General features: G+C 43.3%; 2 protein-coding genes across 3 annotated transcripts; both read right to left on the reverse strand.

Moving 5' to 3' along the window:
- Positions 1-2201: 2201 nt before the first annotated feature.
- Positions 2202-21316, reverse strand: LOC121876319 (low density lipoprotein receptor adapter protein 1-like). 2 transcript variants are annotated; one of them, XM_042381375.1, is made up of 6 exons: positions 21227-21316; positions 5310-5418; positions 4782-4885; positions 4364-4536; positions 3851-4034; positions 2202-3602 (listed from the first exon to the last, which is right to left on the reverse strand). In XM_042381375.1, the coding sequence occupies exons 2-6, from the start codon at positions 5404-5406 to the stop codon at positions 3498-3500; spliced, it is 663 nt and encodes a 220-aa protein (XP_042237309.1). In that variant the 5' UTR covers positions 5407-5418; positions 21227-21316; the 3' UTR covers positions 2202-3497. The 2 variants fall into 2 exon arrangements, with proteins under 2 accessions (XP_042237309.1, XP_042237308.1); XM_042381374.1 differs by lacking the exon at positions 21227-21316 and adding an exon at positions 13898-13988.
- Positions 21317-23897: 2581 nt separating this feature from the next.
- LOC121876320 lies at positions 23898-27490 on the reverse strand. The gene is made up of 3 exons (XM_042381376.1): positions 27371-27490; positions 25111-25274; positions 23898-24195 (listed from the first exon to the last, which is right to left on the reverse strand). The coding sequence occupies exons 1-3, from the start codon at positions 27417-27419 to the stop codon at positions 24142-24144; spliced, it is 267 nt and encodes an 88-aa protein (XP_042237310.1). The 5' UTR covers positions 27420-27490; the 3' UTR covers positions 23898-24141.
- Positions 27491-27944: the final 454 nt, after the last annotated feature.

A 27944-nucleotide genomic window follows, 5' to 3' on the forward strand; every position in this document is an offset into this window, starting at 1 on the left:
GTCTAATTCTCGGCGACTCTGATTAGCCTTAATGAAACGCCTGTGAATGTTAATTAAGTTGTATGAAACGCCTGTGGACCGTGATGAAGTGGTATGACACATCTGTGCTTCGTGATAAAACTTTGATGAAACACTTGTGAACCTTGGCTAACCTTAATGGATTACCTATCAACAATAAATAACATCTGTAACACCTGTCTAGTACTGAGCTTCTTGAATCAATAGTCTAGACTAGGGTGAACGTTGTGAGGTGACAGTCGGCGCTAGAGTGGACGTTAACACTGATCTAGATTGCACTTAAGTTCGAGCTTCTATTATTGACCCATCCAATCATCAAGACATCACCTAAACTTACCGTATATAAAAGGTCAAAGGTCAACGTCACTTGCGAAACACATATCACCCGGGTGTGAGTTAGTACGTGGCTAAAGTGGAGTCCCTTACTTTACCTTGAGTTATTAACCTCCAAACTTTCATCAGGTTTTGGGTGAATATTGGTAAACAGTGAATCAGGCCGGTCGGTGTAAAGGTTTCCCAACACGTCGCTACCGCCGCCTCGCCCCACTCAGAGTTCACCGCCCGATATTTCCTCAAAAAGATTCGCTAGTTTAATTGGTGGAGACGAGACCACAGCTTGTTATGGTTTGAGTCTAGCTGCAATTTTCGACCGTGTTCTGGGTCGACCGTCACACCTATGTCGTTTTTAATTTGAGGCAATTACTTCATCTCTCTCTTCCATCTTCATCTACCTGGTGAAAATTAGACCGTGTGCATCTCTGTCAGTCCAACGTGTCCAGGTCTAGGATTATCCCCCCCCCCCCTCAAAAAAAAAATCCTACCAGACGACAGTGTACGAGACAGTATCCCAGCACAGGATCCCATTAGTTCAAGGTCATTAAATCACCCAAATCCTTTTACCTCTAGGTTTTAAGTCTTCATACACATACACACAAGTAAATCAAGCCCCTGAACGTATGGGAAACCGGTTGAGGGTATTGGGGTGTGCTCGCTGGTGTGTGTTGTGTTGTTGCTGCCTGTCAGTATTGGGGGAAGAGGGAGGAACCATGTGGGGAGGAGGAGGTGTTGTGCTGCTCCCCCTAACACACACACCCTACTCTACCCACAACACCTTCACACACGCACCCTCGTCATTCACACACGTCACACCAACTCACACACACATTCTGGCTTCAAACAAACACACACACAAAGATTGAACTAAATTAGCATATGAAGACTGACAAGTGTTCCAGACTCGAGCGTGTTTACAATAGGTCATTCCTCTACACACGGGCTGACAACTGTGTGTGGTGAGCAGCTGTCTGTCTGTTTGTAATGGTGGTGTGGTAAGGACGGTGGTGCCCTGCCTGAGGGGGTCGCCACCCGCAAGCTATTTACCGTGAACTACCTGCCTGCTGGTTAGAGAGAGAGAGAGAGAGAGAGAGAGAGAGTTAGTTATGATAGAAATTACATTGTTTATGGTCGTAACTTAAGTTATTCACATAGATGCATTCTCACCGGCGGTACTTTCACAGCTTGATCACCTGGTCCGACACATACACACACACACACTTCACCAGTTGTCTCGTCGAACACAAAACATGAATAATAACTTAATTATGAACATCAGAACATAATATATACAGTTATGGACTTCACCAGGACCTGTACGTATGGGTGAGCCATTAACCTAACCAAGGTAACGGGACAAGCAGGTGAGTTAATAATGGTAAATGGAGGCAATGTCTCGTGACCTACTTCCTGTGTACTCACCAGCCAGCTGTTTGTCGTCCATCCTCATCGCTGCTGCCTCCTCCTCCTGCCACGCCACGTCCCCTTCTACACATCGTCGTCGTCGTGGCTCAAGGCGTCATGAACATTAAACCATGACGTTATCTGGTACCGTTGTGGTGCTTCTCTCCCTGTGTGCCTTCGTTTATCTGGTTCTTAGGTTTTGTCTTCTCGTTCACATCGTCCTCAATGCCTACGGTAGGTTGGTATATGCCTCGTGTTCTCTGGCGTCTGTCGTGTCCTGGAGGAGGAGGAGGAGGTCGTCGAGGCCCTTATCGAGTCCTCCTCCTTGTCTTGAGTCACTCCTGTTGTGTCTATCTATACCTGACATTTGGCCTGCATGGCGTCGATTGTTGGGGCTTTCTTATCCTCTTAACTCCCTCCTCTTCCTTCTTCTTCTTCTCCTCCTCTTCCTCCCACTACTTCTTCCTCCTCCCTCACGCCAGCTTGGATTATACGACCCAAGCTTCAGAGAGGAAGGAAGTGGGGGGAAGGCAGCTTGATCAGCTTCTACACCACCTTTAGTCTGGTTAATTGGGGACCTCTTGAAGACACTAACAGCGACACCCCTCTCCTGAAGACCTCTGCTGTTGGGTCCTTGTGTAGCTGTCGTGGTCATGGTGTGGGGTCATGGTGTGGGGTCATGGTAGTAATGGTAACAGTCTCGTGTGGTGATGATGGTTGTGATTAGGGTGGATCATGGAGAAGTAATTATGGTAGTAAGGGGAGTGGTAGATGCCATAATGGTAGTGGTTCTCAGTAGTAGTCGTGGAAGGGTCATTCATGGTACCACTGATTGTTGTTGATAGTGGTTGATACAGCAAATGGTGGTGGTAGTGGTGGTGATGGTGGTGGTAGTAGTAGTAGAGGTATGAGTGATGATGATGATGGCACTAAATGGTCACCTGACACTACCTCGACACTGGTGCTCGTAATTACAGGTGTGGTGGTGGCAGGTATAGACAGTGTGTGTGTGTGTGTGTGAGAGAGAGAGAGAGAGAGAGAAAGAGTAGCCTATATATGTATGTATGTATGTACAGTATGTGTGTACTTATGTGTATATGAGTAGTCTATGTATGTGCAATATATATTAACAGTATGTATGTATGTATGTATGGTTCTATGTACGCGTGTGTGTGTGTGTGTGTATGACCCGGGATAAAGTGGGTTGTGAATATCATGGGGATGGTCTCTCTCTCTCTCTCTCAAATCACTCAAGAATGTCTGTCATATTTAGTATAATGGTGGGTGTAAAGTGATCTACTGTGACTACTTTTATTATTATTATCATCATTATTATTGTTATTCGTCCTTTTTCTTCTAGCTACTCCTTTATTTGTTCATATTACTTTATCACTATTATTGGTCTATCATCATTATTATTATTATTGTCGTTGTCATTATCATCTTCGCATCACTTAAAAAATATCCTTATAATATATATTTTTCTTTTTGTGGTATTTTATTTTTTTCTTTACGTTTTTATTTATCATATTATTATCTTTTATTATTTCATTCATTTTTGTCACTAATTCATTGTTTATTTTTGTCCTATTTCATTCACATTGTTTACACTATAATATTCACTGTTATATTCACCATCACTTCACTTTCCTCTCTTCACCTCCTCATTTCCTCTCACTTTCTTCTCATCCATCTTCTCACTTTCTCCTTCGCTGAGTCTTTACCTCCTACTCCTTCTTCTCCTAGGCCTCAGAGTCGGCCTCCTTAAGGTCAACCTCGATCTCCTCAGGTGAGCGGAGATCAATGGCGAACTTCTTGGGCCTCTTGACGGATTTGTTGCCCTTCACCTGTTGGAGGACGAGCAAGGGGGGATTAGTGGCGTAGAGAGGGAAGGAGGGGTTAGTGGTATAGAGGGAAAGAGTGAAAGGGGGGGGGTAGAGAGAGAGGGGGAGGAAGAAAGAGAGAGGGAACGAGTGAGTGAGAGAGAGAAACATATAATACAGTACATCTATAAATCACCATCATTTGAATCCGTGTAAAGTCAAAGCTGTAATGTATCTATGGTTTGTTAGTACTAATGGCGTCGTCACCTCACCTCCTTGGAGAACTGCTGGAAGGCCTGGGCGAGGGCGAAGGTGAGCTTACGGGCGTTGTGGCGGGAGTCGCAGACGAAGGCGTGACACTGGAAGGGGTGGTGTGTCTTGAGGCTGGTGGCTGCCTCCTCCCTCACAACGATCATGGCGAACACCCGCGTGTACACCAGGTCCTGTACCCCGTAGCTGTACACACACACGAGGAGAGATAAACATATTTAGTCGAAACTGATACATTAACAAAATAAAAAATATAAACTGTCCTGTTTTCTCACACACACACACACACACACACACACACACACACTCAAGGACAACAATACATGTTACAGGAAGCTCGGGTGTTAAAAAAAAAACAAGTGAATTGAATGAACGTTGTGGTTATTTCCTGCTTAATATTATACATTTATGAATCGGAGGACGTATTGCAGCTGTTGTGTATAACCTGTCAGAGGGTGTACACACTGAGATGATCAGGGATAACGGTGAGAGAGAGAGAGAAGTAAGTCGCTCACCTGATGACGTCAATGTTGTAGAAGCCGCCCTCGAACGCCTTGTTGACGTTCTGTGGCATCTCGGAGATGTTGACGCCCTTGTCGCTCACCGTCAGCTTGAGGAAGGGCAGCGTCTCCCCGGGCTTCATCTCCTTCGCCTTCGCCACCATCTCGTCTACGGGTTTCCTGGTGTGCTGTAGGGGGAGACAGACAGACATGTAGGACTTTGTTTTAAGGACTCGACGTGATCCTGTGAGAGTAGAGTTAAAACTGACTTTGTGGAATATTCGTGAACCTGAGCTTGTGCGGAGGTCTTAGATTAACTCTTTAAGTCCAGTGATGACCCTTGTGATACCCACCTTGATCCCCTGATACCCACCTTGATCCCCTGATACCCACCTTGATCCCCTGATACCCACCTTGATTCCCTGATACCCACCTTGATGCCCCAGAGGCCTCCAGCATCACGGCATCCCAGGTACTTGACGGTGAAGTCCTGAGGGAGGGGGAGGGTGGCGGAGGGCTGGTCCTGTGGCTTGGTGTCTGTAGGGCGGCAGTGACACATTATTATTATATTATTATTATTATTATTTACGTTGATGTTTACTATTAGTGTTGTTATAATATATTTTTTTATTATGCTCCAATTTTTTGTATGTATATATAAAATAGGTGAGGGTGGACCACAGGTGAGGGTGGACCACAGGTGAGGGTGGGTCACAGGTAAGGGTGGACCACAGGTGAGGGTGGGTCACAGGTAAGGGTGAGGGTGGACCACAGGTGAGGGTGGGTCACAGGTGAGGGTGGACCACAGGTGAGGGTGGGTCACAGGTAAGGGTGAGGGTGGACCACAGGTGAGGGTGGGTCACAGGTAAGGGAGGGTCACAGGTAAGGGTGGACCACAGGTAAGGGTGGGTCACAGGTAAGGGTGAGGGATGGTGACAGGTGAGGGTGAGGGGTAACAGACCCTTATTGGTGGAAGGTTTGTCATCGAAGCTCAGTTTACGGATCTCCTTGGTGATCTCGTCTGCTGGAGGCGCTGATGGGGTCTTACTCCCGTTCATCTTGGGCGGCAGCTATAGGTCGTGACGTCAACGTGGAGGGAGTAAAGAGAAAGGACAATGACATTTAGTAAACAATAAATATAACAATAATAAAAAAATAATAATCATAATAGTAAACTGATACATTATTCTGTCCATAGAGGCTTCGGGTTCACGAGTCTGAATCTCTCGGGGGTTCGTGGTTCAGGAGGAGAGGCGAGCGGTCTTTAGTAGTTGACTGTTACTGTACACTAGATGGTCGTGTTGGCTCCGGGTGTGTTGTTGTGTGTGTGTCACTTCATAGGTTAGGAGGCGCCAGGTGTGTGGGTTAGGAGGCGTCAAGTGTGTGGGTTAAGCATAACTCAAGACGTTAACGTGACTTAGAACATTTTTAACATGACTCAGGATGTTCAGTGTTCAACCTCGACCACTGAGCGTCACCAAAAGATGTTCAGTATAAGACCTTGAGCCCTATAGTGCGTGTGTAGCAACAGACACAAGAGGAGGAACGCTACTAAGGCCTCCTCACCTTGATTGACCTTTCTTGTAGGGATTCTGACACACACACACACACACACACACACACACACACACACACTGTACATATATATGCCTGGTGTGTGTGTTTGTGTGTAGATTACGGCAAGGAGAGAGGTGGGGGAATGAGGGTAGGGGGAGAGAGAAAGCGAAAGGAATGATGGTAGGGAGGGGAGGGAGGAGAATGCGGGTAATAATGAGGGAAGGAGGCAGTGAGGAGAGGCATAGGGAGGAAACACAGGAGGACAGAGAGGGAGGTACACAGCTGGGAGAGGCAGGAAGGGAGTGAGGCAGTGGCAAAAGAGGCAGCAGGGAGAGGAAGGCAGGGAGGGAGGCTGGGTGAGAACTGGTATACAGTTAAGTGTGGTAAAGGTTACTTGTCCTGGCTACGTGTGTGTGTGTTAGATCCTGCTGTTTCCTGCACGTTCCCCGTTCCCGTTATCCCCACCTGCCCTAGTTACGTACCTGTTATGTTGTACTCGTCCTAGTTACGTACCTGTTACCGTCTACCTGTTCTAGTTACACATATACTTTATACTTGACATCTCACCTGCCCTAATTACACCTATCTTACCTTATTTACACCTGTTCTTCCACCTTACCTTAACCCGGCCCTCTTCTGTAATCTAATCACTTACTCTTCAATTCAGATTCAAAGAGTTAGATGCCGAGCACAGGTGTAGGGGGACTATTACCTTAACCTAACAGAGGTATTGGTTTAGTACAGGTATGATACTCTACACTAGGTATGATGAGGCCTGTACACACACACACACATGATTGGTTGCAGTGTTGAAGGTGTTGCCTCTGATGTTGCAAATTAAGCGCCGCATTATTGCACACACACTCCTGCACCCGTATACTGTCACAGGGCAAGTGGAACCCAGTCCTAATGGACCCCTACCTAACTTAACCTAACCTAGTGGACCCCTACCTAACTTAACCTAACCTAGTGGACCCCTACCTAACTTAACCTAACCTAGTGGACCCCTACCTAACTTAACCTAACCTAGTGGACCCCTACCTAACTTAACCTAACCTAGTGGACCCCTACCTAACTTAACCTAACCTAGTGGACCCCTACCTAACTTAACCTAACGGGCCCCTACCTGATGTGACCTAGCATAACTTGACCTGACCTAACACTTAGAATTAGGGCCTAGTTATAATAAACCAGACGCTAACCTAACCCTTAATGATCAAGTATGAGATTCTAGTAATACCTGCGGCCCCAATACTAATGCTTCGGAGGCCTATTGGAACAGTGAGAGGGGAGAATCTGGCCTTGTGTGTGTGTACGTCACGAGACCTTCACAGCATCATAATAACTGGTCAGTGGTGCGGCTTTGGCAACATCCTCATAACGCGTGAATAAAAAAATAAATATTAAGATCCTCCCGACTGCATCCTGTTTGGTGTCTTCACGTGTGGTAAACAATATTGTCTGTTTGTTTACATAAATAGGGAGTTGTCTGCTTTTTTTCTAATGTATTCACGTGATGGAATATTTTCTCATACACAACACACCTTTTCATTAACCTATAGTCTTCATATACATACATACATAATAATAATAATGGAAGCCCCTCGAAATCGAGGATGGCCGGCCCAAGGGACTCCTCGGCGTGAATTTGTTAAGGTGTAGAAGCTGTCGCCAACACAACAACCACACCCTGAGTTAACGAGCTGCGTGACCCAGTGTCACGGAATAGTCTGAGAAGACTGGACAGCTTGCCAACTGCACTGGCAAACCATTACCCCGGAATACGATCCGCAAATCGATTAACATCCAGGTTCCCAATTACTGCTGGGTAGACAGAGGCAAATGGCGTAAAGAAACTTGCCCATAGTTTCACCCTGCCCGGGGATCGAACTCGGGTCCGTTCGCTTACGAGGCGAGGATGCTGACCATTACACACAGACACACACACATTTTTTATCCATGGTGTAGGTTGCCAATCTTGTTGTAAATATATGTAGGTCACTTGGCATTTATATTACGTCCGTTAGCTCTCTCTCTCTCTCTCTCTCTCACCTGTGGCCTTGACCTCTGACCTTATTACCTGTTCAATTACAAAGCAGGTGTTTCATATACAATTATCTTGCCATTTTGTCCAGTGTCATCAGAATCGGCGAACTTGTTTGGGTAATATCCTGTTCACACACACACACACACACACACACACACACACACACACACGGGCCGGGCGGGAGGTAAACAGTTGTATACAAAGGGTCATAATGGCGGGGCTGTAGCCAGTGACCTACAGACTCTCCCCATCTGTTATTTTCCTCGTCACTGTGAATGGGAAAATTATCATAATTTAGTGAAGCGCTTCCTGCTGTGGGCGGTGACGTGTGTGTGTGTGTGTGTGTGTGTGTGTGTGTGTGTGTGTGTGTGTGTGTGTGTGTGTGTGTGTGTGTGTGTGTGTGTGTGTGTGTGTGTGTGTGTGTGTGTGTGTGTGTGTGTGTGTGTGTGTGTGTGTGTGTGTGTGTGTGTGTGTGTGTGTGTGTGTGTGTGTGTGTGTGTGTGTGTGTGTGTGTGTGTGTGTGTGTGTGTGTGTGTGTGTGTGTGTGTGTGTGGTGTGTGTGTGTGTGTGTGTGTGTGTGTGTGTGTGTGTGTGTGTGTGTGTGTGTGTGTGTGTGTGTGTGTGTGTGTGGTGTGTGTGTGGTGTGTGTGTGTGTGTGTGTGTGTGTGTGTGTGTGTGTGTGTGTGTGTGTGTGTGTGGTGTGGTGTGTGATGATGTATGGTGCACATAGGAGGAACGAGAACGACAAGATAAGGGCATATGGGGAGAGAATCCAAAACGTTGACCAAGGCAGCTTCACTCCTCTAGTGTTCACAACCTCGGGTGGGATGGGACCAAGTGCAAGATGTTTCTACGCCAGACTCGCGGAGGTGATCTCCGAACAGAAGCAGCAGCCCAGAAGTTACGTTACAGCCTGGATGAGATGTCGACTGTCCTTCTCTCTCCTTCGGTCGGCTTTGCTCTGCCTCAGGGGAACGAGAGCTTCTGCCCCTACGCCGACAACTGCTGCAGATATCGACTATGAGGCTACAGTCACTGAATGCCGCATAGATCTGCGGCTCAACTAATTTAACACAGATAGGATAGCTTCTTATGTATTAGGATATTTAATATTAAGGTAAATAAATGGTGGCGAAGGTGTGGCTATTGGGGGAGGCTGGAGGCCACGTTAAAAAAAAAATAAGTGGTTTGTGGTGATAGTGATGATGTGTGGTGATATGGACACAATCACCATCACCTAAACGACCAAACTGCCGCCATTGTATATGATGACTCAACTCCAGGTGGCGGCACATACAAAACTCTAATGACCTTTGACCTTTTAACTCTTACTTAAAAAACACCGCACAGGCTTCACAGGGTCTCATGTTGACTATACGTGTCGCCAAGTATAAACAGCATACCTTATAGCTCTCTCTTGTCCAGGGTAATATTGTTGAAGACGCGGTAAAATAAACTAGGGTGTTTAATCTTCAGGTGATCCAGGTGTTATTCTTTTTAATATTAAGGAAATTGACCCCACTAATAACTGTAATTAACGATGTGTAGTTGTTATTATTTTCACTCACTTATTTAAGGAGTGGTTAACGTGTGTGTGGGGAGAGTCAAGAGGTGTGGGAGTAAATGGCTGGATTTAATCAAGATAAAGTGACCTGAACTAGATAGGTTCTCAGCTCTCACTCAGTACAGGGGGAGAGAAATTTACCTTATAATAAGCTAGGGTCTCTCTCTCTCTCTCTCTCTCTCTCTCTCTGTTGGTGCGTCAGGCTGTGGTGGTGGTGTGTGTAGGAGCGGAAGGGGGAGGTACCTGGACATCACCACCTAACACCCCCCCCCCTTCACCGCCACCTTCAGCAGCAGTCACACACAGAGAGAAGTCTTCAGCAGTAGACACAACACCATAAGAAACTAGGTGGTGCAGGAGGTTATCTGTTGCCACTACACACACACACACACACACACACACACACACACACACGTTGTTCACCTCGTCACTTAAACATCATTCTTCCTGTCCTTCTCTTCTTCATGACTGCCAAAATGATACGGAGGGTGTGTGTGTGTGTGTGTGTGTGTGTGTGTGTGTGTGTGTACCTGTGAGTGTATTGTTGTGTTTTTTCTGGGATTTATGTTTTTGGATGTTTTTATTATTTATATATTTATTTTTATTTTCTATTTTTGTTGTTGTTGGTTACAGGACATTGGTTACTCTGTCTGTCTGTCTCTCTGTTGTTTTTGTGTGTGTCTGTCTCTATCTGTCTCCCTCTTTTTATGTGCATCATCCCCCCTCTCTCATGACGTAAGGGCATTGTTGTTGTTGTCGTTAATTACCGCTTTTCCCTTAACCTGGATACCTACCACAATTTCCCCGGATTGTTTGCACCGCAGGAGCACTGTTACCTACCACCACCACCACCACTACTACCACCACCACCACCACTACTACACCACCACCACCACCACTACTAGACGTGACGCTACACACACACAGAATGGAAGAAGGGATCAGAGGGAGAGGGGATGAGGGAGGGGGTGATAGGGAGAGAGGGGGGGAAGGGAGAGAGGGGGGGAAGGGAGAGAGAGAGAGAGGATGGATGGACCGGGTGATGATGAATTCTCTACTACTACAGTGTGTCAGTGAGTCATAACCACTAATTACAGGTATATAACAGGTGTCTGGTCCTATACCTGACTCATGGAATAATAACCCCCCGCTACCGGAACAGGATCAAACCAGGTGACAGAGTACAGTAAATCAATCTAGCTTGAGTGAGTTAACACTGCGCCACACACCCCTTGTCACTACACCCAGGAGGCACTTGTGATACACCTAGACACTCCTGAACCACATGTGTTGAGTCAGTCCTTCACCTCATAGACTGATGTTTGAGTAAAAGGCCACGCGGATTTTTTGTTTTTTTAAGTATCACTGTTTTTGTTGGTTATCGGTTCATTAAATAACTCCATGAAGTGACGTTATTATTGTTGTTGTTATTATCACTTTATTATGTGGACCATCCTCCTTGTGTTAGGCTGCCGTGGTACTTCCCTGTTACTTTCCTGTCACTCTCCTGTTACTTTCCTGTCACTTTCATACCACGTCATGGTAATTTTTTTTTCATTTTCTTTCAGGTTTCTGCACCCAACACGAATGTAAGTGAGGAGAACAGGTTAATAGAACAAATGTATTATTACCTTCTGTGTGTGTGTGTGTGTGTGTGTGTGTGAAGGAGGGAGTTGTCTATCTTGTATGTATGTATAATAATGTGAGACTCAGTATAGAGAGAGTATATTGTACAAGAAGGGAGGTCAACTAGGTGTGGGGGGTCAATTTACCAACGTGATTGATCTTACACAACACATAGATTGTCCCTGACCTTCCGGAATTGGCAATCACACCCCCTCCTTCTCTCTCTCTCTACCCTCTCTCTCTCTCCTCTCTCTCTCTCTCTCTCTCTCTCTCTCTCTACCCTCTCTCTCTGCCCCCCCTCTCTCTCTCTCTCTACCCCTCTCTCTCTCTCTCTCTCTACCCCCCCCTCTCTCTCTCCTCTCTACCCCCCTCTCTCTCTCTCTACCCCCCTCTCTCTCTCTCCCCCCCTCTCTCGCTCTACCTCAGTTTCTGTAATGAGGCATTTTATTACAGGTATATAATGGTGTTGTTTTTCCTTCACGGATGGATGTCATTGTTTTGGGGTGGGTGTGGGTTGTGGTGGGCGTGGGTTGTAGTGGGCGTGGGTTGTGGTGGTGGGCGTGGGTTGTGGTGGGCGTGGGTTGTTGTGGTGGGTGTGATTTGTTGTGGTGGGCATGGAGTTTGTTGTGGTGGGCGTGGGTTGTGAGTGGGCGTGGGTGGTGGGCGTGGGTCGTGGTGGGCGTGAGGTTGTTGTGGTGTTGGGCGTGGGTCGTAGTAAAGCAGTGACTCCCGGGCTGTGGTGGCTTTAATTCAACCTTGTCTCTGCAAATGTCAGTCAGGGAACAGGAACTATATGAGGCGGAGAGGAGGAGAGAGGGATGAAGGAGGGAGAGGAAGGAGAGGGAGGAGAGAGAGGAGGAAGAAGAGATAGGAGACAGAGAGGAGAGAGAGAGGGGGGGGGAGGACAGAGGTTGATAAAGAAGGAAGGAGAGAGAGAATGTAGGTTATGTTTATGGGTTCACGGTTGACGTCATTCGTGTTAGTGAGTCCTTATGGGTGTATTTAAACCCTTATTGACCCGTGAAGGGACACTAACCCACCCTAAGCTAACCTAACTTGATCCACTCTAGCCTAACCTAAACCAACCCAACCAAATATAATGTGTGTGTGTGTGTGTTTGCGTGTTGGTGTCAGTATAAAGAGTGCCCGTGTGTGTGTGTGTGTGTGTGTGTGTGTGTGTGTGTGTGTGTGTGTGTGTGTGTGTGCGTGATCCACTTGTAACATTTACCTCCTTCTGATTAAAATACCAGAGTTGCTTCCTGCCTCACCACGACACCATGAAGGTGACATTAACGACGACACAACGACAACTCAGGTAAAAAGTCACTCTATTAACTCTACAACAAAAATGATCGCTATTTATCGCTGGCGGCTCTAAAAGTTGTCTTAAAGTTCAAACAGTCCGGGATATAGGGGAAGGGGTGAGAGGTAAACACGACCATGGCATTCAGCACAGTTTCTTAAGTTAATAAACGAGATGACGAGACTTAACGATTCTTTAATTAGTTTGTGTGTGTGTGTGTGTGTGTGTGTGTGTGTGTGTGTGTGGTCTCAATCGGTCAGTACTTGTGGTATTTCATTCTATTACGTGGTGTAATTATTGAATTTTTTTTTTACCTACACAGTCTCTCTCTCTCTCTGTCTCCAAGGCTGAGAGATCCGGCATTAAGTAGCAGCTGTTGTTCATTAACTTTGACTAGAATAACACTATTCCTCCATACTGCCTCAACACACACACACACACACACTCTCTCTCTCTCTCTAACAGTGATCTACAACCACAAGTCAACCCTATATTAACTGCATATATGCCCCAGTCACAACAACAACATCAATCCAGCAGTCACAACTACAACAATAATAACCTCAATTATCCAACAATCACAACAACAACACCTCGGTAATAACCTCAGTGATCACCCTCAACAACATCTGTTATAATAATTCTCACAACACCAATAATCAATTTTTATGTGAATTAGTCAGCTCTATGGATGCCAATACTGAATCTGACTGACTGACTGACTCACACTCTCGCTGACAGAACCCTCTGACCAGCCCGGACTGACACAGCTTACGGGAATTTGCACTTGACAACATCATGACTACCACCATCACCTTCACCACCACCACCATCATCATCATCACCACCATCGTCACTACCTCCGCCATCACCACCACCACTACCTCCGCCATCACCACCACCACTACCTCCGCCATCACCACTACCTCCGCCATCACCATCACCTCACCACCACTACCACCATCGTCACCTTCACTTATTCAACATCACGACAGCGGTTCATTTACCCACCAAACACAACACCTCCCACCACCCTTATAAACACTTAGATTACCTTGATAAATAAAGACTGCCGTAGATTATAATAAACTGTTAACTGTGTAAACTCTAAAGCCATCACACTTGTACAGTTAGAGTGTGCATATGTCACAAGAGCAGAGGTTGTCCACTCTAAAGTTAAACAACGTATTTAACGGTTACTGTTAACGGTAAAATCTCCACATAAAACACTAAATGTCTTGTTTACCAGGGTACAAAAAACAGAGTACTGTATACTGTTAGTTACTGACGCAATTAGAATCAGTATACGAAAGGTCACTAACTTTTACGTCAAAACAGAACAGAACAAATATTTACGTCTAACGGAACAAACGCTAGAATAAATAATGTTATTAAATAAATCTGTTTTGTGCGGGAACACGGTATAGCAGCGAGCAACACACACACACACACCTGGGGAACGGAGGTCTCATGGGGCAGCTGTCTCATGATGGTCAATGTGGAGCTACACTCACGTTCTCACCACCACCACGGTCAACAACACACTGACTCGCTTCCGTTCGCTCCACCCCCGCCCCGCCGGCCCTCCCTCTCTCATTGCCTCCCTCACTCCCTCCCACACCCTGCTCTCTCTCTCTCTCTCTCTCTCTCACACAGCATAGTAAGTGAGGTGAGGGGCCCCTACTACCATCCCCTGCTACCTGGTAACACAAAACCTGGAATCCTCGAGGCATCCTTCAAGCAATAGCAGGATGTGACCGTCTCACCCCACACCCACACAGTCCAGAGGGCACAGTCGTTCTCTGAGACTCTTGAACTGGAGTCTTTCCCTTCACCTCATCATCCTCATGCTGTTTCCCTGTTGTATCTGCCTCACCCCTCCCCTCCCCCTCATTCCCTCACACACACCCCTCTTCTCTCATTCCGTCTCTAGGTGCCATGCGAAGCGAGTACCCCAGGATATGAGTGTGTGTGTGTGAGTGTGGTATAAGTGGTAGGGGGGCATCTCGGTCACTTCTTCAACCAGGAAGCTGATATTTGGACCAAGTGATTTGGCAAAACCAGATTTTTTTTTTAGTCATATGAACAGCTCTCCTCCCCTTCCCTTCCCTCTCGCTCCCCCTCCCCTTCCCTTCCCTCTCGCTCCCCCTCTCCTTCCCCCCATTTGTCTCCACTGTTATTTATGTGTCCGTCATCTCATCATATTTAAGTTATCCTCTCTCTCTGTCTCTCTCTGGTCCTCACACGCGGCTCTCCTAACAGCCTACAGTCTCTCACAAGTACAGGGTCCACACGCACATCACCTGTAACATACTCTACATTAACCTAACCTAACGATGATTAAAAGGTCAGTTAGAGGAATTGTCACATATTAACAGTTTAGGTGAATTTATTTTTTTATTTATTTATTTTTCCTGAAGCACTACTAGACTGGACCCGTCTGACTCTGGGAAGGCCGCCACAGATCGTATGTGTGTCATTCGTCTCAGTAAAGGAAGAAAGTTAGTAATTACTGTATACTGGCTGGTGTTGCTACTGATATTTTACTTCCTGATGATTCTGTGGTTTATGGGTGCGTGGCAGTGCGTGGCAGTGCGTGAGATTGTTCGTAGCTTGATGGTGGTGCGTGTGGTTGTGGTCAGTGATTTGAGTGCATTACAGCGGTGGTGCGTGGCGAATTATGCACTGTGCGTGTGTGGCGGCGGCGTATAGCATGGAGTCTTTTGGTGGCAATGATGAGAACGGTTGCAGGGTCAAGTAGGCAGCACCTAACTTAACCCTATCTATCTATCACCTGTCCTAATAACTGCGATATAGGTTAGGTTAGGTAAGGTAAGGTAAAGTTAGGTAAGGTGAGGTAAGGTAAAGTTAGGTAAGGTAAGGTAAGGTAATTAGTCACCACCCCTCCACATCTCACACTTTCCTTCGTTATATTTGGCCTCGTAAATTGAGTTATACAATGGCGCCCAAATTACACCGATACTATAGATTATCTCGATACGTTCTCTTAACACTTGATTAAGAGGAGAAGTAATGAGTCTAGAGTCTTATTGAGAGGCTGTGTGGAGGGAGGGAGGGGGTGGGCTGTGATGTTTATCGTTTACGGTGGTGATGACAATTTTCAATTTCAATTTCAATTGTTTATTCCTTGATAGAGGAAGCGGGATCCTAGTGCTGTCACTAGGTACCCCTGTACAATGACACCAGAAGCATCTGGCAAGTGTGACAAGTATATACAGTATAAATATTATAAAGGGGCTTACTAAAGCCTAAGGAAGGAAGGATATTCCTTTAACACATAATCAATGTTATTTACAAAATATCTGGCCAGTATGGGGAGGATCATCGTGTCTCCGTCAGGGGGTCGTGGAGTGGTGGTTCAGCAGGCGTCACGGAAGCGTTGTGTGTGGGGACATCTTAGGAGGTAGTGGATAAGGGTGCGGCTGTCGGGTCTTCTGCATAATGCACAAGAGTGGTGATGACAGGTAAGGTGGTGATGACAGGTAAGGTGGTGATCACAGGTAAGGTAACACACTATTGGTCACGGTTCATAAGGTATAAGGAGGGATTAACACCACCTTACCATTGTTCAAGTATGGGGCGGGAGTCAAGGTTAGGTTAGGTTAATAATACACCTTGATGCTGGGCTGGGCGGTGTTGGTATACCTGTGCTAACCAAACCTACCCTACCCTACCTGTGCTAATATCCATCCCTACACCTGTATACTTTGCGTTGTTTGTGAATTAATGAAAAATAATAAAATTTTGTCGTAATGGATTCAATCTCTGCAGCTTTCTAGTTATAAATCTTGTTTTCATTTACCTCAGGTGTTATAAAATCAGTCACTCTTTAACCCCAACGCACGACTTTAACACCTGTGGTTACCTGCCGGAGGTGTGTGTGTGTGTTCCTCTTCCCCAGGTGTTGGGTGATTATTCCGGCGCCACAGGTGTGAACAACAAGTCGCTCATACCTGTGGACGCATAACAGGTGAGGCAGGTAGGTAGGGGCGACACATGGCATAACAAGATCATGGAGCTGACCTATAATAGCCTTACCTAACCTAACCTAACCTAACTTATCTAACCTAACTTACCTTACCTTTCCTAATCTAACCTAACCATTTCTAGTCTTCCCAAACCGAACTGTATATCCCTAACATTAATTTAACCTAACTAACTAACCTAACCCAACACTAATGTAACTTCAAACTAACCTAACCTGTCACTAATCTAACCTAGCTTATCTTAACCTATACAACTTTACGTACATACAAATCTCTCTCTCTCTCCCTCCCACCCTCTCTCTCTGTCCCTCCCTCCCTCTCTCTCCCTCCCTCCCACCCTCTCTCTCTGTCCCTCCCACCCTCTCTCTCTGTCCCTCCCTCCCTCTCTATCTCTCCATCCTACCCTCCCTCTCTCTGCCCCCTTCCCTCTCACCCTACAGAGCGGTAGCAACACAGACAGTGAGGTTCCTCTGACCCGGATCCGGCCCCCCTCCCTTGTTCACCCTATACTATTACCACCATCACCACTACTACCACCACTACCACAATCACTACCACCCTGTTACCACCACTGCTACCACTACCACCTATCTATCTACCCATCTAGGTATTTATCTATCAATTTATCTACCTGAGCCTGGTGGTGTTGAGGTGAGCTGCCTGGCTGTGTGTGCTGTCTGCAGGAGTACTGCACTGTACCTGTGTGACCTTGACTTGCCACAGATAGTCCTGAGCACCTTTGGTAGATTAGCGGTATACCTATTGACCTCTAGTGGGCACAACAGAGAGAGAGAGGGAGGGAGAGGGGGCTGTATGTGTGAGAGAGAGAGAGGGAGAGGGGGCTGTATGTGTGAGAGAGAGAGGGGGGTATGTGTGAGAGAGAGGGAGAGGGGGCTGTGTGTATGTGTGTGAGAGAGAGAGGAGAGGAGAGAGGGGCTGTATGTGTGAGAGAGAGGGAGGGGCTGTATGTGTGAGAGAGAGGGAGATGTGTGTGAGAGAGAGAGGGGACTGTATGTGTGAGAGAGATGCTGGTGTGTGTGTGGGCTGTGTGTGTGTGTGTGGGCTGTGTGTGTGTGTGTGTGTGGGCTGTGTGTGTGTGTGTGTGTGTGGGCTGTGTGTGTGTGTGTGTGTGTGTGTAGGCTGTGTGTGTGTGTGTGTGTGTGTGCATTACAACATAGGGGTGCCGCCCTACTCCACACACAAACTCGCATCATGTTATCTGGTCAATAGATAAACATTATCTCTTCCTGCATCAGAGGAAGACGTGAATTATTATCTCTCTCTCACACAGATACAGCCTCACACACATGCATGCTCTTACATATATAAATCAATGCACACACTAACACATATACTGTACACACACACACAGTCAGCCCCTCACTCACACACACAGTCAGCCCCTCACTCACACACACAGTCAGCCCCTCACTCACACACGCTTCCTGACAGCCTTACCCTTCTCCCAACAGAGTACAATACGTGATGGTACTCAGTCGTCCTCGCCTACACAAGACGATGAACAACACACAGTACTACACTAGTTCCTGTCATTGTTCCTGTCTACTGTTACCTTCTACCTGTTGACCTTTTCTTAGTGGTGGGCATGTTGGTTAGGTTAGGTTAGATTTTGGTTGGGTTAAGTTAGTTTGGAATAGGTTAGATTGGGTTAGGTTTGGTTGGGTTGGGTTTGGTGGGGTTGGGTTTTGGTTGGGTTAGGTTTGGTGGGGTTAGGTTTTGGTGGGGTTAGGTTTGGTTGGGTTAGGTTTTGGTGGGGTTAGTTTGGAATAGGTTGGGTTTAGTTTTAGTTATGTTAGTTTGGATTAGGTTAAGTTCTGGTGTAATAGGTAAAGTAGAGGTTAGGTTATATAGTCACTAGGAGGGGGTTATATTGTGTGGACTCGGCAGCAGGTGGCATGTGTGTAGTCCTGACCCTCTTAGTCTAGTGTTTCAACAGCTGACTGACTGACCCTCGACCACGTCACCTCCTGTTGGCTGTGTGTGTGCTGGGCTTACCTTGTGTGTGTGTGTGTTGCGTGTACCTTGTGTGTGTGTGTGTGTTGCGTGTACCTTGTGTGTTTTGCGTCTACCGTGTGTGTTGCTACTACCTTGTTTGTATTTCTACATTGTGAGTGCGTGTCATGTCTACCTTGCGTATGTGTGGTTGAATTCAAGTTAATAAAATGTTAATTATTGAATTCCATTATTAATTTATATTAAAAGTTGGTTTTCTTCTGTAGTAAACAAAATAAAAATATCATCTTTCGTTCTGTTATCCTGAAACTGTAGTAAAATAAAACAATCTATCCTTAGGTCCAGGTTACATTGAGTTTTCTTATTCGTGAAGTCAAAGATATCGGTTCCCGCTCATAGGTAACATTACACTAAACTCTTATCTCCACCAAGGAAACGTGAAGTAAAATACACTGATTTATATCCATGATGAAAGTGTTTGGCAAGGAGGAAGAGGGAGGGGGGTGAGGGAAATGGGAGGAAGAGGAGGGAGGGGGGGAAGGGGGAAGGAGGAGGGAGGAGGGAGGGAAGAAGCAAGAGGGGTAGTGATAATGAGGAAGAGAAGGAGGGAGAAATGGGGAAGAATGGAAAAAAAGAGGAAATAGGAAGAAGGGAAGGGGAAAGAGGGAATAACGAGGGGGGTAGGGGAGAATGAGGAGAAGAGGGAGGGTGGGGGAGGAGAAGGAAGTTTAGGGATTCAGTCAGTCATTAGTGTGAGTGATGGAGGTAGACAACACATGAACTGCTTCCTGGCCTTTGTGTCTCTTCCCTCCTCCTCTTCCTTCTTCTTCCCTCCCTCCTTCTCCACCATCCTCCTGCTTTGTTACTTGTGCCTCCTCCTTGCTTGCTTGTGTCTCCTGTTGCTTGATTGTCTCACTCCTTCCCCTGCTTCTGCTTGTTTATCTCACTGCTACTTCTTGCATGCTTGATTGAAATTCTTGTTGTCATTATATCAATCTTCGCCTCCTGTTGTTGCTGCCTCTGCCTGTACTCCTGAACACTCGGGTCTATGCTCGTTTAGCCCATCGACTTGTTACACGGCAGCGGTGGAAATATTTGAAAGTACTCGGAGAAAAGCAGTGAAATTAATACTCGAGTCGAGGAACTTGATTTTTGAAAACCCGCCTGAAAAAATTAAAGATTCTGCAGTATATGTGGAGTCATGACCGAGTCTTTGAACGCAACACAAGGAATAAATCTTAAAGACGTAAGCACAAAGTTGAGACTTGAAACATCAGTATTACTAGAGATGAAAATTTAAAGCTGTTTACGCAATGAACAACAGTAAATTATAATAACTGAATGTGATAATCTAGTGTTCAGAACTCAGAGGAGGTGCATAAGTGAAATTTGAGTTTATGAATAATAAATTACTGAACATATCAAGGGTATAGTAATAGATATAAGTCCATATGGTCATGTAAAATCTGGTTAAATAGGTTGTGGTTGATTTGATTCAGTTATGCTTCTGATGGCTGGGTGAGGCAAGAGTTGGTCACTTCTGTTTAGGTTGGAGCTCCATACGTGATGTTCTTGTGATCATACGATGCTCATTACTGCACCAGGTATGAGGAAAGACCTTGTGATCATGATGCATGTTGAGGTGTCCTTCTGATTGGTGCCTGCAGCAGTGATGTAGGTGCATCCTGAGCCACAGTTTATGTTTAGACAACCCTTTAGGCAAGGTACTTTTGAACTGGTACAGTGAACAAAAAATCTCATAAATACTCTGACATGATGACCTCACCAATGGATGAGTACAGTATTGCCATGAGTTTTAAGACCTAGGCTCTGTTAAAAGATACTGTATCTGCAGGTGAAGAAGTACAAGGAACTTATGGTCCCTCCAAAATATTACTGTACTTTATCGGAGCAGGTCTGTGGGTCTGGTTGACGGTACAACTCGGGGAGATTTTAGTCATTACAAAATTGAATAATAATCAGAAAGAAAGTAAATGACTGTCAGTTTCCATATAGATTAACAACTCTTTATGGCAGTTCACTTTGCATACAAAATTAAGCAATCAAGGCTTACTACAGGCAATACTTGAGCAACATACACAATCATATCTCAAGAGAGGGCCACTCAAGGTTACTTTGTTAAGTAGAATAATCTTCCTCCCATGTCTTCTGTCTCACAAAAATATAAGTGAAATCACTGCTCGAGGCTTTGTTCACATGAACACACATTCCCAGTAATATAACACACAACAAACAGGCTGGATGAATATGACCAGAGAGTAATTTTCAGATACTCTTCACAACTACAGTATTCATATCTACACTAAGATAACATACGATAGTGTCACCATGCCACACAGGAATCACTGTCCCTGTCCTTTCTGCCTAATTCTCTGCTTGTACAGTACAGTACTTACATATTCGAATAAAGTTTCTAGGTCTATATATGTCACATAACAAAATGCTGGTAACGATATGATGACTTTTTTTATGGAGCTAGAGTCATGCTGCATATATGAGAGAGGAGTCTTTCCAATGATAGGATTATTGTTACCAGATGAATTGAGAAATTACTTTAATTTCTCGTTCCCATATCTAGAGCTTGTGGAAATTTGTTTAAATCACCCAAAGTTGCTTGTTGGTTTCAGATGAGAGAGAGGAAGGGAGTGTGTGATTCTGACTTCCACAAGATAAAGGAAGACTGATTTAGGAATGATACCATTTAGATTCACAAGTCCTGACTTTAATGTCTAATCCTCAGATGTGCTCATGGTAACTTCATTAAATTAGTGCAACTTACCTGTTCGGAGGCGAGTGGTGAAGAGGCACTGCCTGTTACCACAGATATCACAAGACTAATTGTCTACAAGACTGTGGCGCACTGCCTTATCTTATCTCTCTCACCCACCTACCTCCACATATAACTCCCAAGGCAGATTATCATGTTAGTGAAAATGGGAATATTGTACTTTACCTGCATAACTAAAAGGCAGAATAATTAATGAACACCAATATAAAAATACAAGTACCGTACTGTAATATGATTGCTCAGCAGGCACAGAAATTGCTGTAAGTTGCCTCTTTCACAAAAAATAATGCAAAAACTGTTAGTTTTATTTCCTGCCATGCTTCACTTGACTTGATTAGTACATGCACTCCACAGAACTGCAGAGGAGGTACATGGTTTTCTCATGATGTCGATCTACAAGTTTCAAATGGAAATGAAAATGTTTCTTAACCTCTTGCACGGAGATACCACTCTTGACATTATTTTGCTAATGCTATATGATTTTAGAGGAGGTTAGAGCTCCATCCAGAGTTGAGGAAGCTGCACCTGACCTTCATCAATATGAATTGTGAAAAAATATTACATGAGAACATTCCATAATGATTTAGCGTTTGTTGTTGTTCACGTTGTTTAAGTTACCAGATACCGACTACTGCACTAGAGGAAAAGGACGAGACGAGAAAATTCCATGAAAGTAGTTACTGATACTGTAGTGTGAAGGAAATTAGTGGTGTTGCAGGTGAGAGGTCGTGCTGTACAAGAATATTTTTAACTGTAAAAGTGCTCTCTGACTAACCAAGACTTACAAGTTAAAAACATTGCAAAGGTGCTTTAAGAAAATATAGGTGCCATTTTAAAATGCATAAATATGCTTTAATCACATCTGTAGAAGTGAAAAGATCCTTTTCTCGTCTCTTCAAGCCTCCAAGCGGGCAGTGTGTGTGTTACTGTATTCATATCCATTGGATTTGTTTTCTGATCAGTAATTAAAGGATAGACTGACAAAACAAAATAAACTTTGGTATACAGCTTTGTTGTTGATACCTGTGGTAAGATCAGTAGCCAGTGTGTAATGTGACAGACAAATAGGAAACTGTTTTCAGCCAAAGGGGCAGCTGGGTATTGAGGGTATTGATGCAAAGTTTTGCCTTGAGGTAGGCTGAGATGGTTTGAGCAATGGAGAGAATGGAGACCAATTGGTCAAAAGATGCACGAGTTTGAATGTGTGGGGGGGAGGGGAAATAGCCAGGGGTAAGCCAAGAAAAACTGTGAGGCATAATCTGTCTGGTAACATTTTTTTCACGATGATAATAAATTAAAGTACTGCATTTTGTTCTATACACAATACAATCACCGAACATTACTGACGGGGATGCTGTACGAAGTTTATTGATCTTGGTTACCTTGTGAAAAGTAAAGTTAATTGTGACTGGAAGGCAAGAAAGATTCATCATTTCTGTGCATGTATAATGAGCTGTTTGCACAAATGTTAGAACAATTTGTTGTGTTGAGGTTCTGTTCACCGAATGTAGAGTACTCATGTAAATTTAGTCTTATACAGTACCTTAGAAATTATAGAAGATAATATCTAGAGATGAACTCTCTATACTCCAAAGTTTATTCCTTCTGTTATGTTTTATTTTTATATGAAAAAAGTATTTTCATAATTCAAATGATCCAGTCAACCGAAGACACCAAAATCTACTTTTTGATGTCACATGCTAAAGAGCAAGGCAATGGATCAGGCATCTTTTGCAAAACAAAACACTTTTTTACTGGAAAGTGAAAACTGGTGTGCTTAAATGATAAAGATAGTCAATATACCAAAGAAAATTTACGGCCACAGCGTAATTGACGTTTTAAACATTTAAAATTACTATACAGTAATCACCCCGTTAGCCGCAGCTCTCCAATAGCTGCATTTTTTAGCCTTCCGAGAAATTCTGGATAAATTTCTCCATTCCGGGAATAGGAACAAGATTCAGAGGATGGAATCGTGCACATTTCCGGAAAATTTCTCCGTTCGGGGCGGCTGGGAGGGTAGGCTCAGAGTGCTTGTGAGCTACAATTGACCACTACTGTCATGTGACTGCATGGGATGCCAATAATTAGATGATGTATCTCACAGCCTATCTCATCAAACTCTTGCATCGTGACTCTTAGTTCATTGTCTGGATTACCATTGTACAAGCTTGTGTGTTCACTCTGCTGTTTTCAGGGATATCACTGTGTATTGAAAAATGTGGTGTAAGTACTGTACATAATGTGGTTTAAAACAAAGCTGAAAGGTAAAGTGCAAAAATACTTGAGGTAGAATGAAGTATTTTCACAGAACAGATAGTGAAGAGTTCTGTAGGAGACTTGGTATTGTTACCTAGCTACAAGAGAACAGTGCATGGTGATTAAGCCTCAGCTTTCATGTGGACTAACTATGAAGTGATCTATTTGACCCACAGTGATGGCAGTAAGGTAAGATGACGACCTGGCAAGACAGGGTTAGGAGTGATAAAGGAACAAGTACTGTATGAAGAACATCTTGCATTCCCCTTCTAGTGAAATTTTTACAAGTTTTCTGCTGTGAAAAATTGACACATTTAAACATTTCTTGGTGATATACGGCATATTTCTCGGCAATTAATGGAAAACCCAAAAGAAAGGATTTGTAAAAATATACACTACTATATAACTAAATTACCTTTTTATTTTCACATTGGAATGAAATATGTCGTAGATTTTCAGATTTGTCATTATCTATACAAAATGTTGCTTGGGTAACCCTTCCATTGCAATCATTTAATGCTTTAAATAACACAAAGAATTTGCCTCATAGGGTGATGATGCTGTACAAAGGCCTTTGATCCGAAGGCAGCCACATGAGGTTCAACATTGACACACGTCGTAACATATGTACAAGGTAAGGCGTTGGTTTACTTGCCAACCTTAGGACCAAAGCCAAAGACAACCAGCCCGGACTCCTTTGCCTGAAAATATAAACAAAATCAATTTTCACTGAATATAAATGTCTTTTAAAGCACATGACAATAAAAAACATCTTGTACACACAGTCAGTAACCACTTAATGTACATTCATACACGTACTTTTTTAATGGTACAGTACCATATAACTAATAAGTACAGTACTGTACATAATCTGCAGATAAGTACCATATGTACATTGCACAAGTGCTAACTGATGTTGTTTTCTTGCTGCACTTCATTTGTTTGTGTTTTATTTAGATAGATTCTGTAGGTTGTTTTTTCAGAGAACAGTATTCTGTATTGTAACAATACTGTACGTACCGTATTTCATTACACTCTACATGTCCAATACTAAGCTAAAAGAGTATGGAGCAATAGTAAATCTAAATTTCTTAGCTTCATAAAATGTACAAGGATAAACTCAGAGCCTCATCATTTACACAATGCCTGTACAGGACTGTACCGTACATATACTTTACTACACCTGTAGACAATGAAACCGTAGTTAAGACATTGATATTACAGACCCTATTGTGCAGGTGAAGACTTAATTTTCCACTTGAAATAAGCACGAGGGTAGTAATTATGATGGCAACAGTAGTCAAATGTTCCAATCTTACATTTTGTTAAATAAGCACAAGAATCATTAGTCATGTGTCCAATTCTGAATAAGAATCTGCATATGAAAACTTACTAGGAATACAGAAATACAGGTAATAAATATCTAGAAAATTAGACTCCTGCAATCCAGCAAACCAGTCATATTAAAATACTGTAAATTTATCTGGAAGAATGAATACAACAGACCACCTGCTGGTCCTGGCCTTAGGGAATTAACAAAGAATCAAGAATATTCAGGAGCAACTGTTTACCTAAATTAATAAGTTTGTAGTGCAGTACCAAACTCCTTAACTCACATAAACTAAAGTGCCAGAAGCAATTAGAATTCCTCCCAGAAGCTGAAGATTATTTTTACGCTGCTTTTGAGAGTGAGCTTCCTTCCATGAACCCTGGGGGACTGGTAGATCTGCCATGGTGGGAGGCTTGACGGATTCCACATAACTCACGCTGCGGCCCAATGCTGCAAGGCACAACAATATACAGTATGGTATAAAAAACAGTGATGTGGAGTATGTCATAACACCTTGGAATCCATAATACCAGTAACTGAATTTGTAAAGTGGTGTATGTATTAATGTGTATTGGCAAGCTTATTTAATATTCCTGTCTATCACTATCAGAAGAACTCAAGATAAAGATGAATAGTCCACAAATTTAGGTTGTAATAAGATTCGTTTCTTAGAAATTTGTATGGATCACTGGAGTGTAAATTCCCAGACTTCTCAAATCTTTTCCTCGACTCTGCACAGGTTAGGCAGTCATTAGATCCACCTAACAAATAACAACGCTGTGTTCAAAGATGGAGGATAGCAAACATTTACTATGACATCAGTGTAGGGGATCTAATTCCTATATATAGGTACAAAATAAGTTTTGATGGCTGATATAAACCTTTCAGACTTAACTATACCCTTATGATTTGAGGTTTGGTTTGGCTAAGTTAGCTACCAGTCAAAACTCAATCAGGCATAAGGTAACACCGTAGAAAAGTTTTCTACGAGCAGTACATTATTATTTACATATCTTTAATTAAAATCTTTAGATATCTTTGTTTTAGTGCCTACAGTGCATATTTTAGGGGAAAGCAGGAAAAATCTGAAATTGTATTAAATTAAAAATATAAAAAAAAATGACCTTATCAAGTATAATGCAGTACAGCACTGTACACTTTTGTCAGCTTATGGTGGTCAGAAGTTACTGCTGGACTGAATCATTTCGAGAGCAGCCCTAATGAACCAATCACATCCAACCTAACAATACGAATATTTTTTGTTGTATTAGATTTAATTGATACACATTATAATGTTAAAATTAATTTCGCTGTCTCCAACCATACCATACACCTACCCTGTGTGGTAATCTTGTTTTGATGGACAAATTATACTTACCATAGCTAGGTATTGTTTATGCTAGGAATAATGAATCTTATCTGGGAATCCTGACTGGTAGTTTTCTGAAAATAACCAACTGAACTGGGTTTATCTAAGCACAGTAATAATTACAGCACACCGTTGCTTCTGTAGGTCTCAAAACTGTGATTTTAGCAGAAATTTACCACTAAACTGCCAGATTTGGTGATTGTCTTACCCTATGTCTGAGTGAGAACAGTACAGTATTAAAGGATGCTAGCTAGGATTAATCAGCCATTTGGATGGTTGGGTCTTTATTTTTTGTTACTGTAATTTGTTATTAGCTTTTTTGTCTTGTGTCAGTTATTAAGTACAGCCCATATTCCACACACTTGTGTCAGGTATGACCTGAATACAGTACAGTACCATGATGAGGTGCTGTGGTCCACTATACATACCGTACAGTATGGTAAATCAGTTTCACGTGTACCTTTACAGGCTTTAATACCGTACCTGGTTCTTGAGGGTAAAGTAAGCCACGAGCTCAACCATGGTTCCCTCTGTTGTCAAGTATTTCCAGTTCTTCTGTAAACACCTTCGGTTATGACCTAAACCTACCAAAAACAAAATTTCTTCCATACAATTTCGATAAATGACAAGTTTGGCCACAGAAGCTTTAAGTTCAAAGGTCTTTTTTTGTACAAAGCAAAAGAAAAAATCTTAGACTTTTTTTCCATGTGAATTAAATAGAGAAAACAAGATAAAAAATTTTGCTTGCGAGAACAATGTCAATCAACAAACGGGTATGTGAAAGTTAACAAACATGAAGTTGATTAAACGGGATCAATCAAGCCATAATGTAATGATCAGCAAGCACTGATGAGCTATCATTAGCCTGATGTCTATCTTGGTCACAGGACCCAAGTCTATCCGGCTTTTATAGGAGTAAAATAATCTTCAGTAATGATTCCGGTATTTTTTCATTATCTTGACATTATAAGCAACAATAATAAGTACTCTTCGATAGCTTTAAATTGCCAGTTCTATGTATCTAGGAAAATAAAAAATACTAACCGGCAATCGTTGAAGGTTCACTATGACGAAATAGTGGACCCAAGACACTGTATCTAATATTATGGGCAACTGGCGTCATTTAATACCTTCTGTTGGCAGTAATAACTTTTCTTTTCACTTAAAACATACTTACGTTTGGCCTTAGCAATATTACGAGCGGTGAGAGCGGTCCTGGCAAACATCTTAGTGAAGGGCTGAGCTGTGGCTGTGGTGGGTGATGGCTGCTGCTGCCCTCTACCTCCTGCACTCAGTACTGTCGACATATATGTAAAGTATTATAAACTGTTATGTTGAATCTAACAGTCAGCAAAACTAATCACAATAATATGTAAAATATTTTTGTATAACAGGATAAAATATATACTTCAGAAGTATATATATACTGTATATATCTTTGAAAGCTGCAGACGACAGCATGACTACATTCGTTTATAGATAAACGAATATCACAGACATTATTAAAATAGAAAGTATAGTTTCTGGCAGTATATTTGTTTTTTAATAAATATAATGTAGTAATAGTTTGATGTTTTCGTTAACACATCGAGTAAAAGTGTTGTTTATTACTTTCAACTTTATCATGAATGTAAAATCACAACAAGGATGTTTTAATATAATCATACGTTATATGTCTATGGGATTTTGAATTAGAAAAAAGTGCATTTTATACCAATGATTTCTTAGCCAATGGCCGGTAAAGGAGATTA

Source organism: Homarus americanus, unplaced genomic scaffold, assembly GCF_018991925.1.
Source record: "Homarus americanus isolate GMGI-L3 unplaced genomic scaffold, GMGI_Hamer_2.0 scaffold34921, whole genome shotgun sequence".
Lineage (NCBI taxonomy): Eukaryota > Metazoa > Arthropoda > Malacostraca > Decapoda > Nephropidae > Homarus > Homarus americanus.

Coding starts and splice junctions, on each gene's coding strand:
- LOC121876319 (XM_042381374.1), bottom strand. CDS start 13,933: ATGAGACAGCTGCCCCATGAGACCTCCGTTCCCCAG. Junction 5,419..13,897: donor ATGAGACCTCCGTTCCCCAG/GTGTGTGTGTGT, acceptor CACGACCTATAG/CTGCCGCCCAAGATGAACGG. Junction 3,603..3,850: donor TCCAGCAGTTCTCCAAGGAG/GTGAGGTGACGA, acceptor GTCCTCCAACAG/GTGAAGGGCAACAAATCCGT.
- LOC121876320 (XM_042381376.1), bottom strand. CDS start 27,419: ATGTTTGCCAGGACCGCTCTCACCGCTCGTAATATTGCTAAGGCCAAA. Junction 25,275..27,370: donor TAATATTGCTAAGGCCAAAC/GTAAGTATGTTT, acceptor TGTGCCTTGCAG/CATTGGGCCGCAGCGTGAGT. Junction 24,196..25,110: donor CTTCTGGCACTTTAGTTTAT/GTGAGTTAAGGA, acceptor TTATATTTTCAG/GCAAAGGAGTCCGGGCTGGT.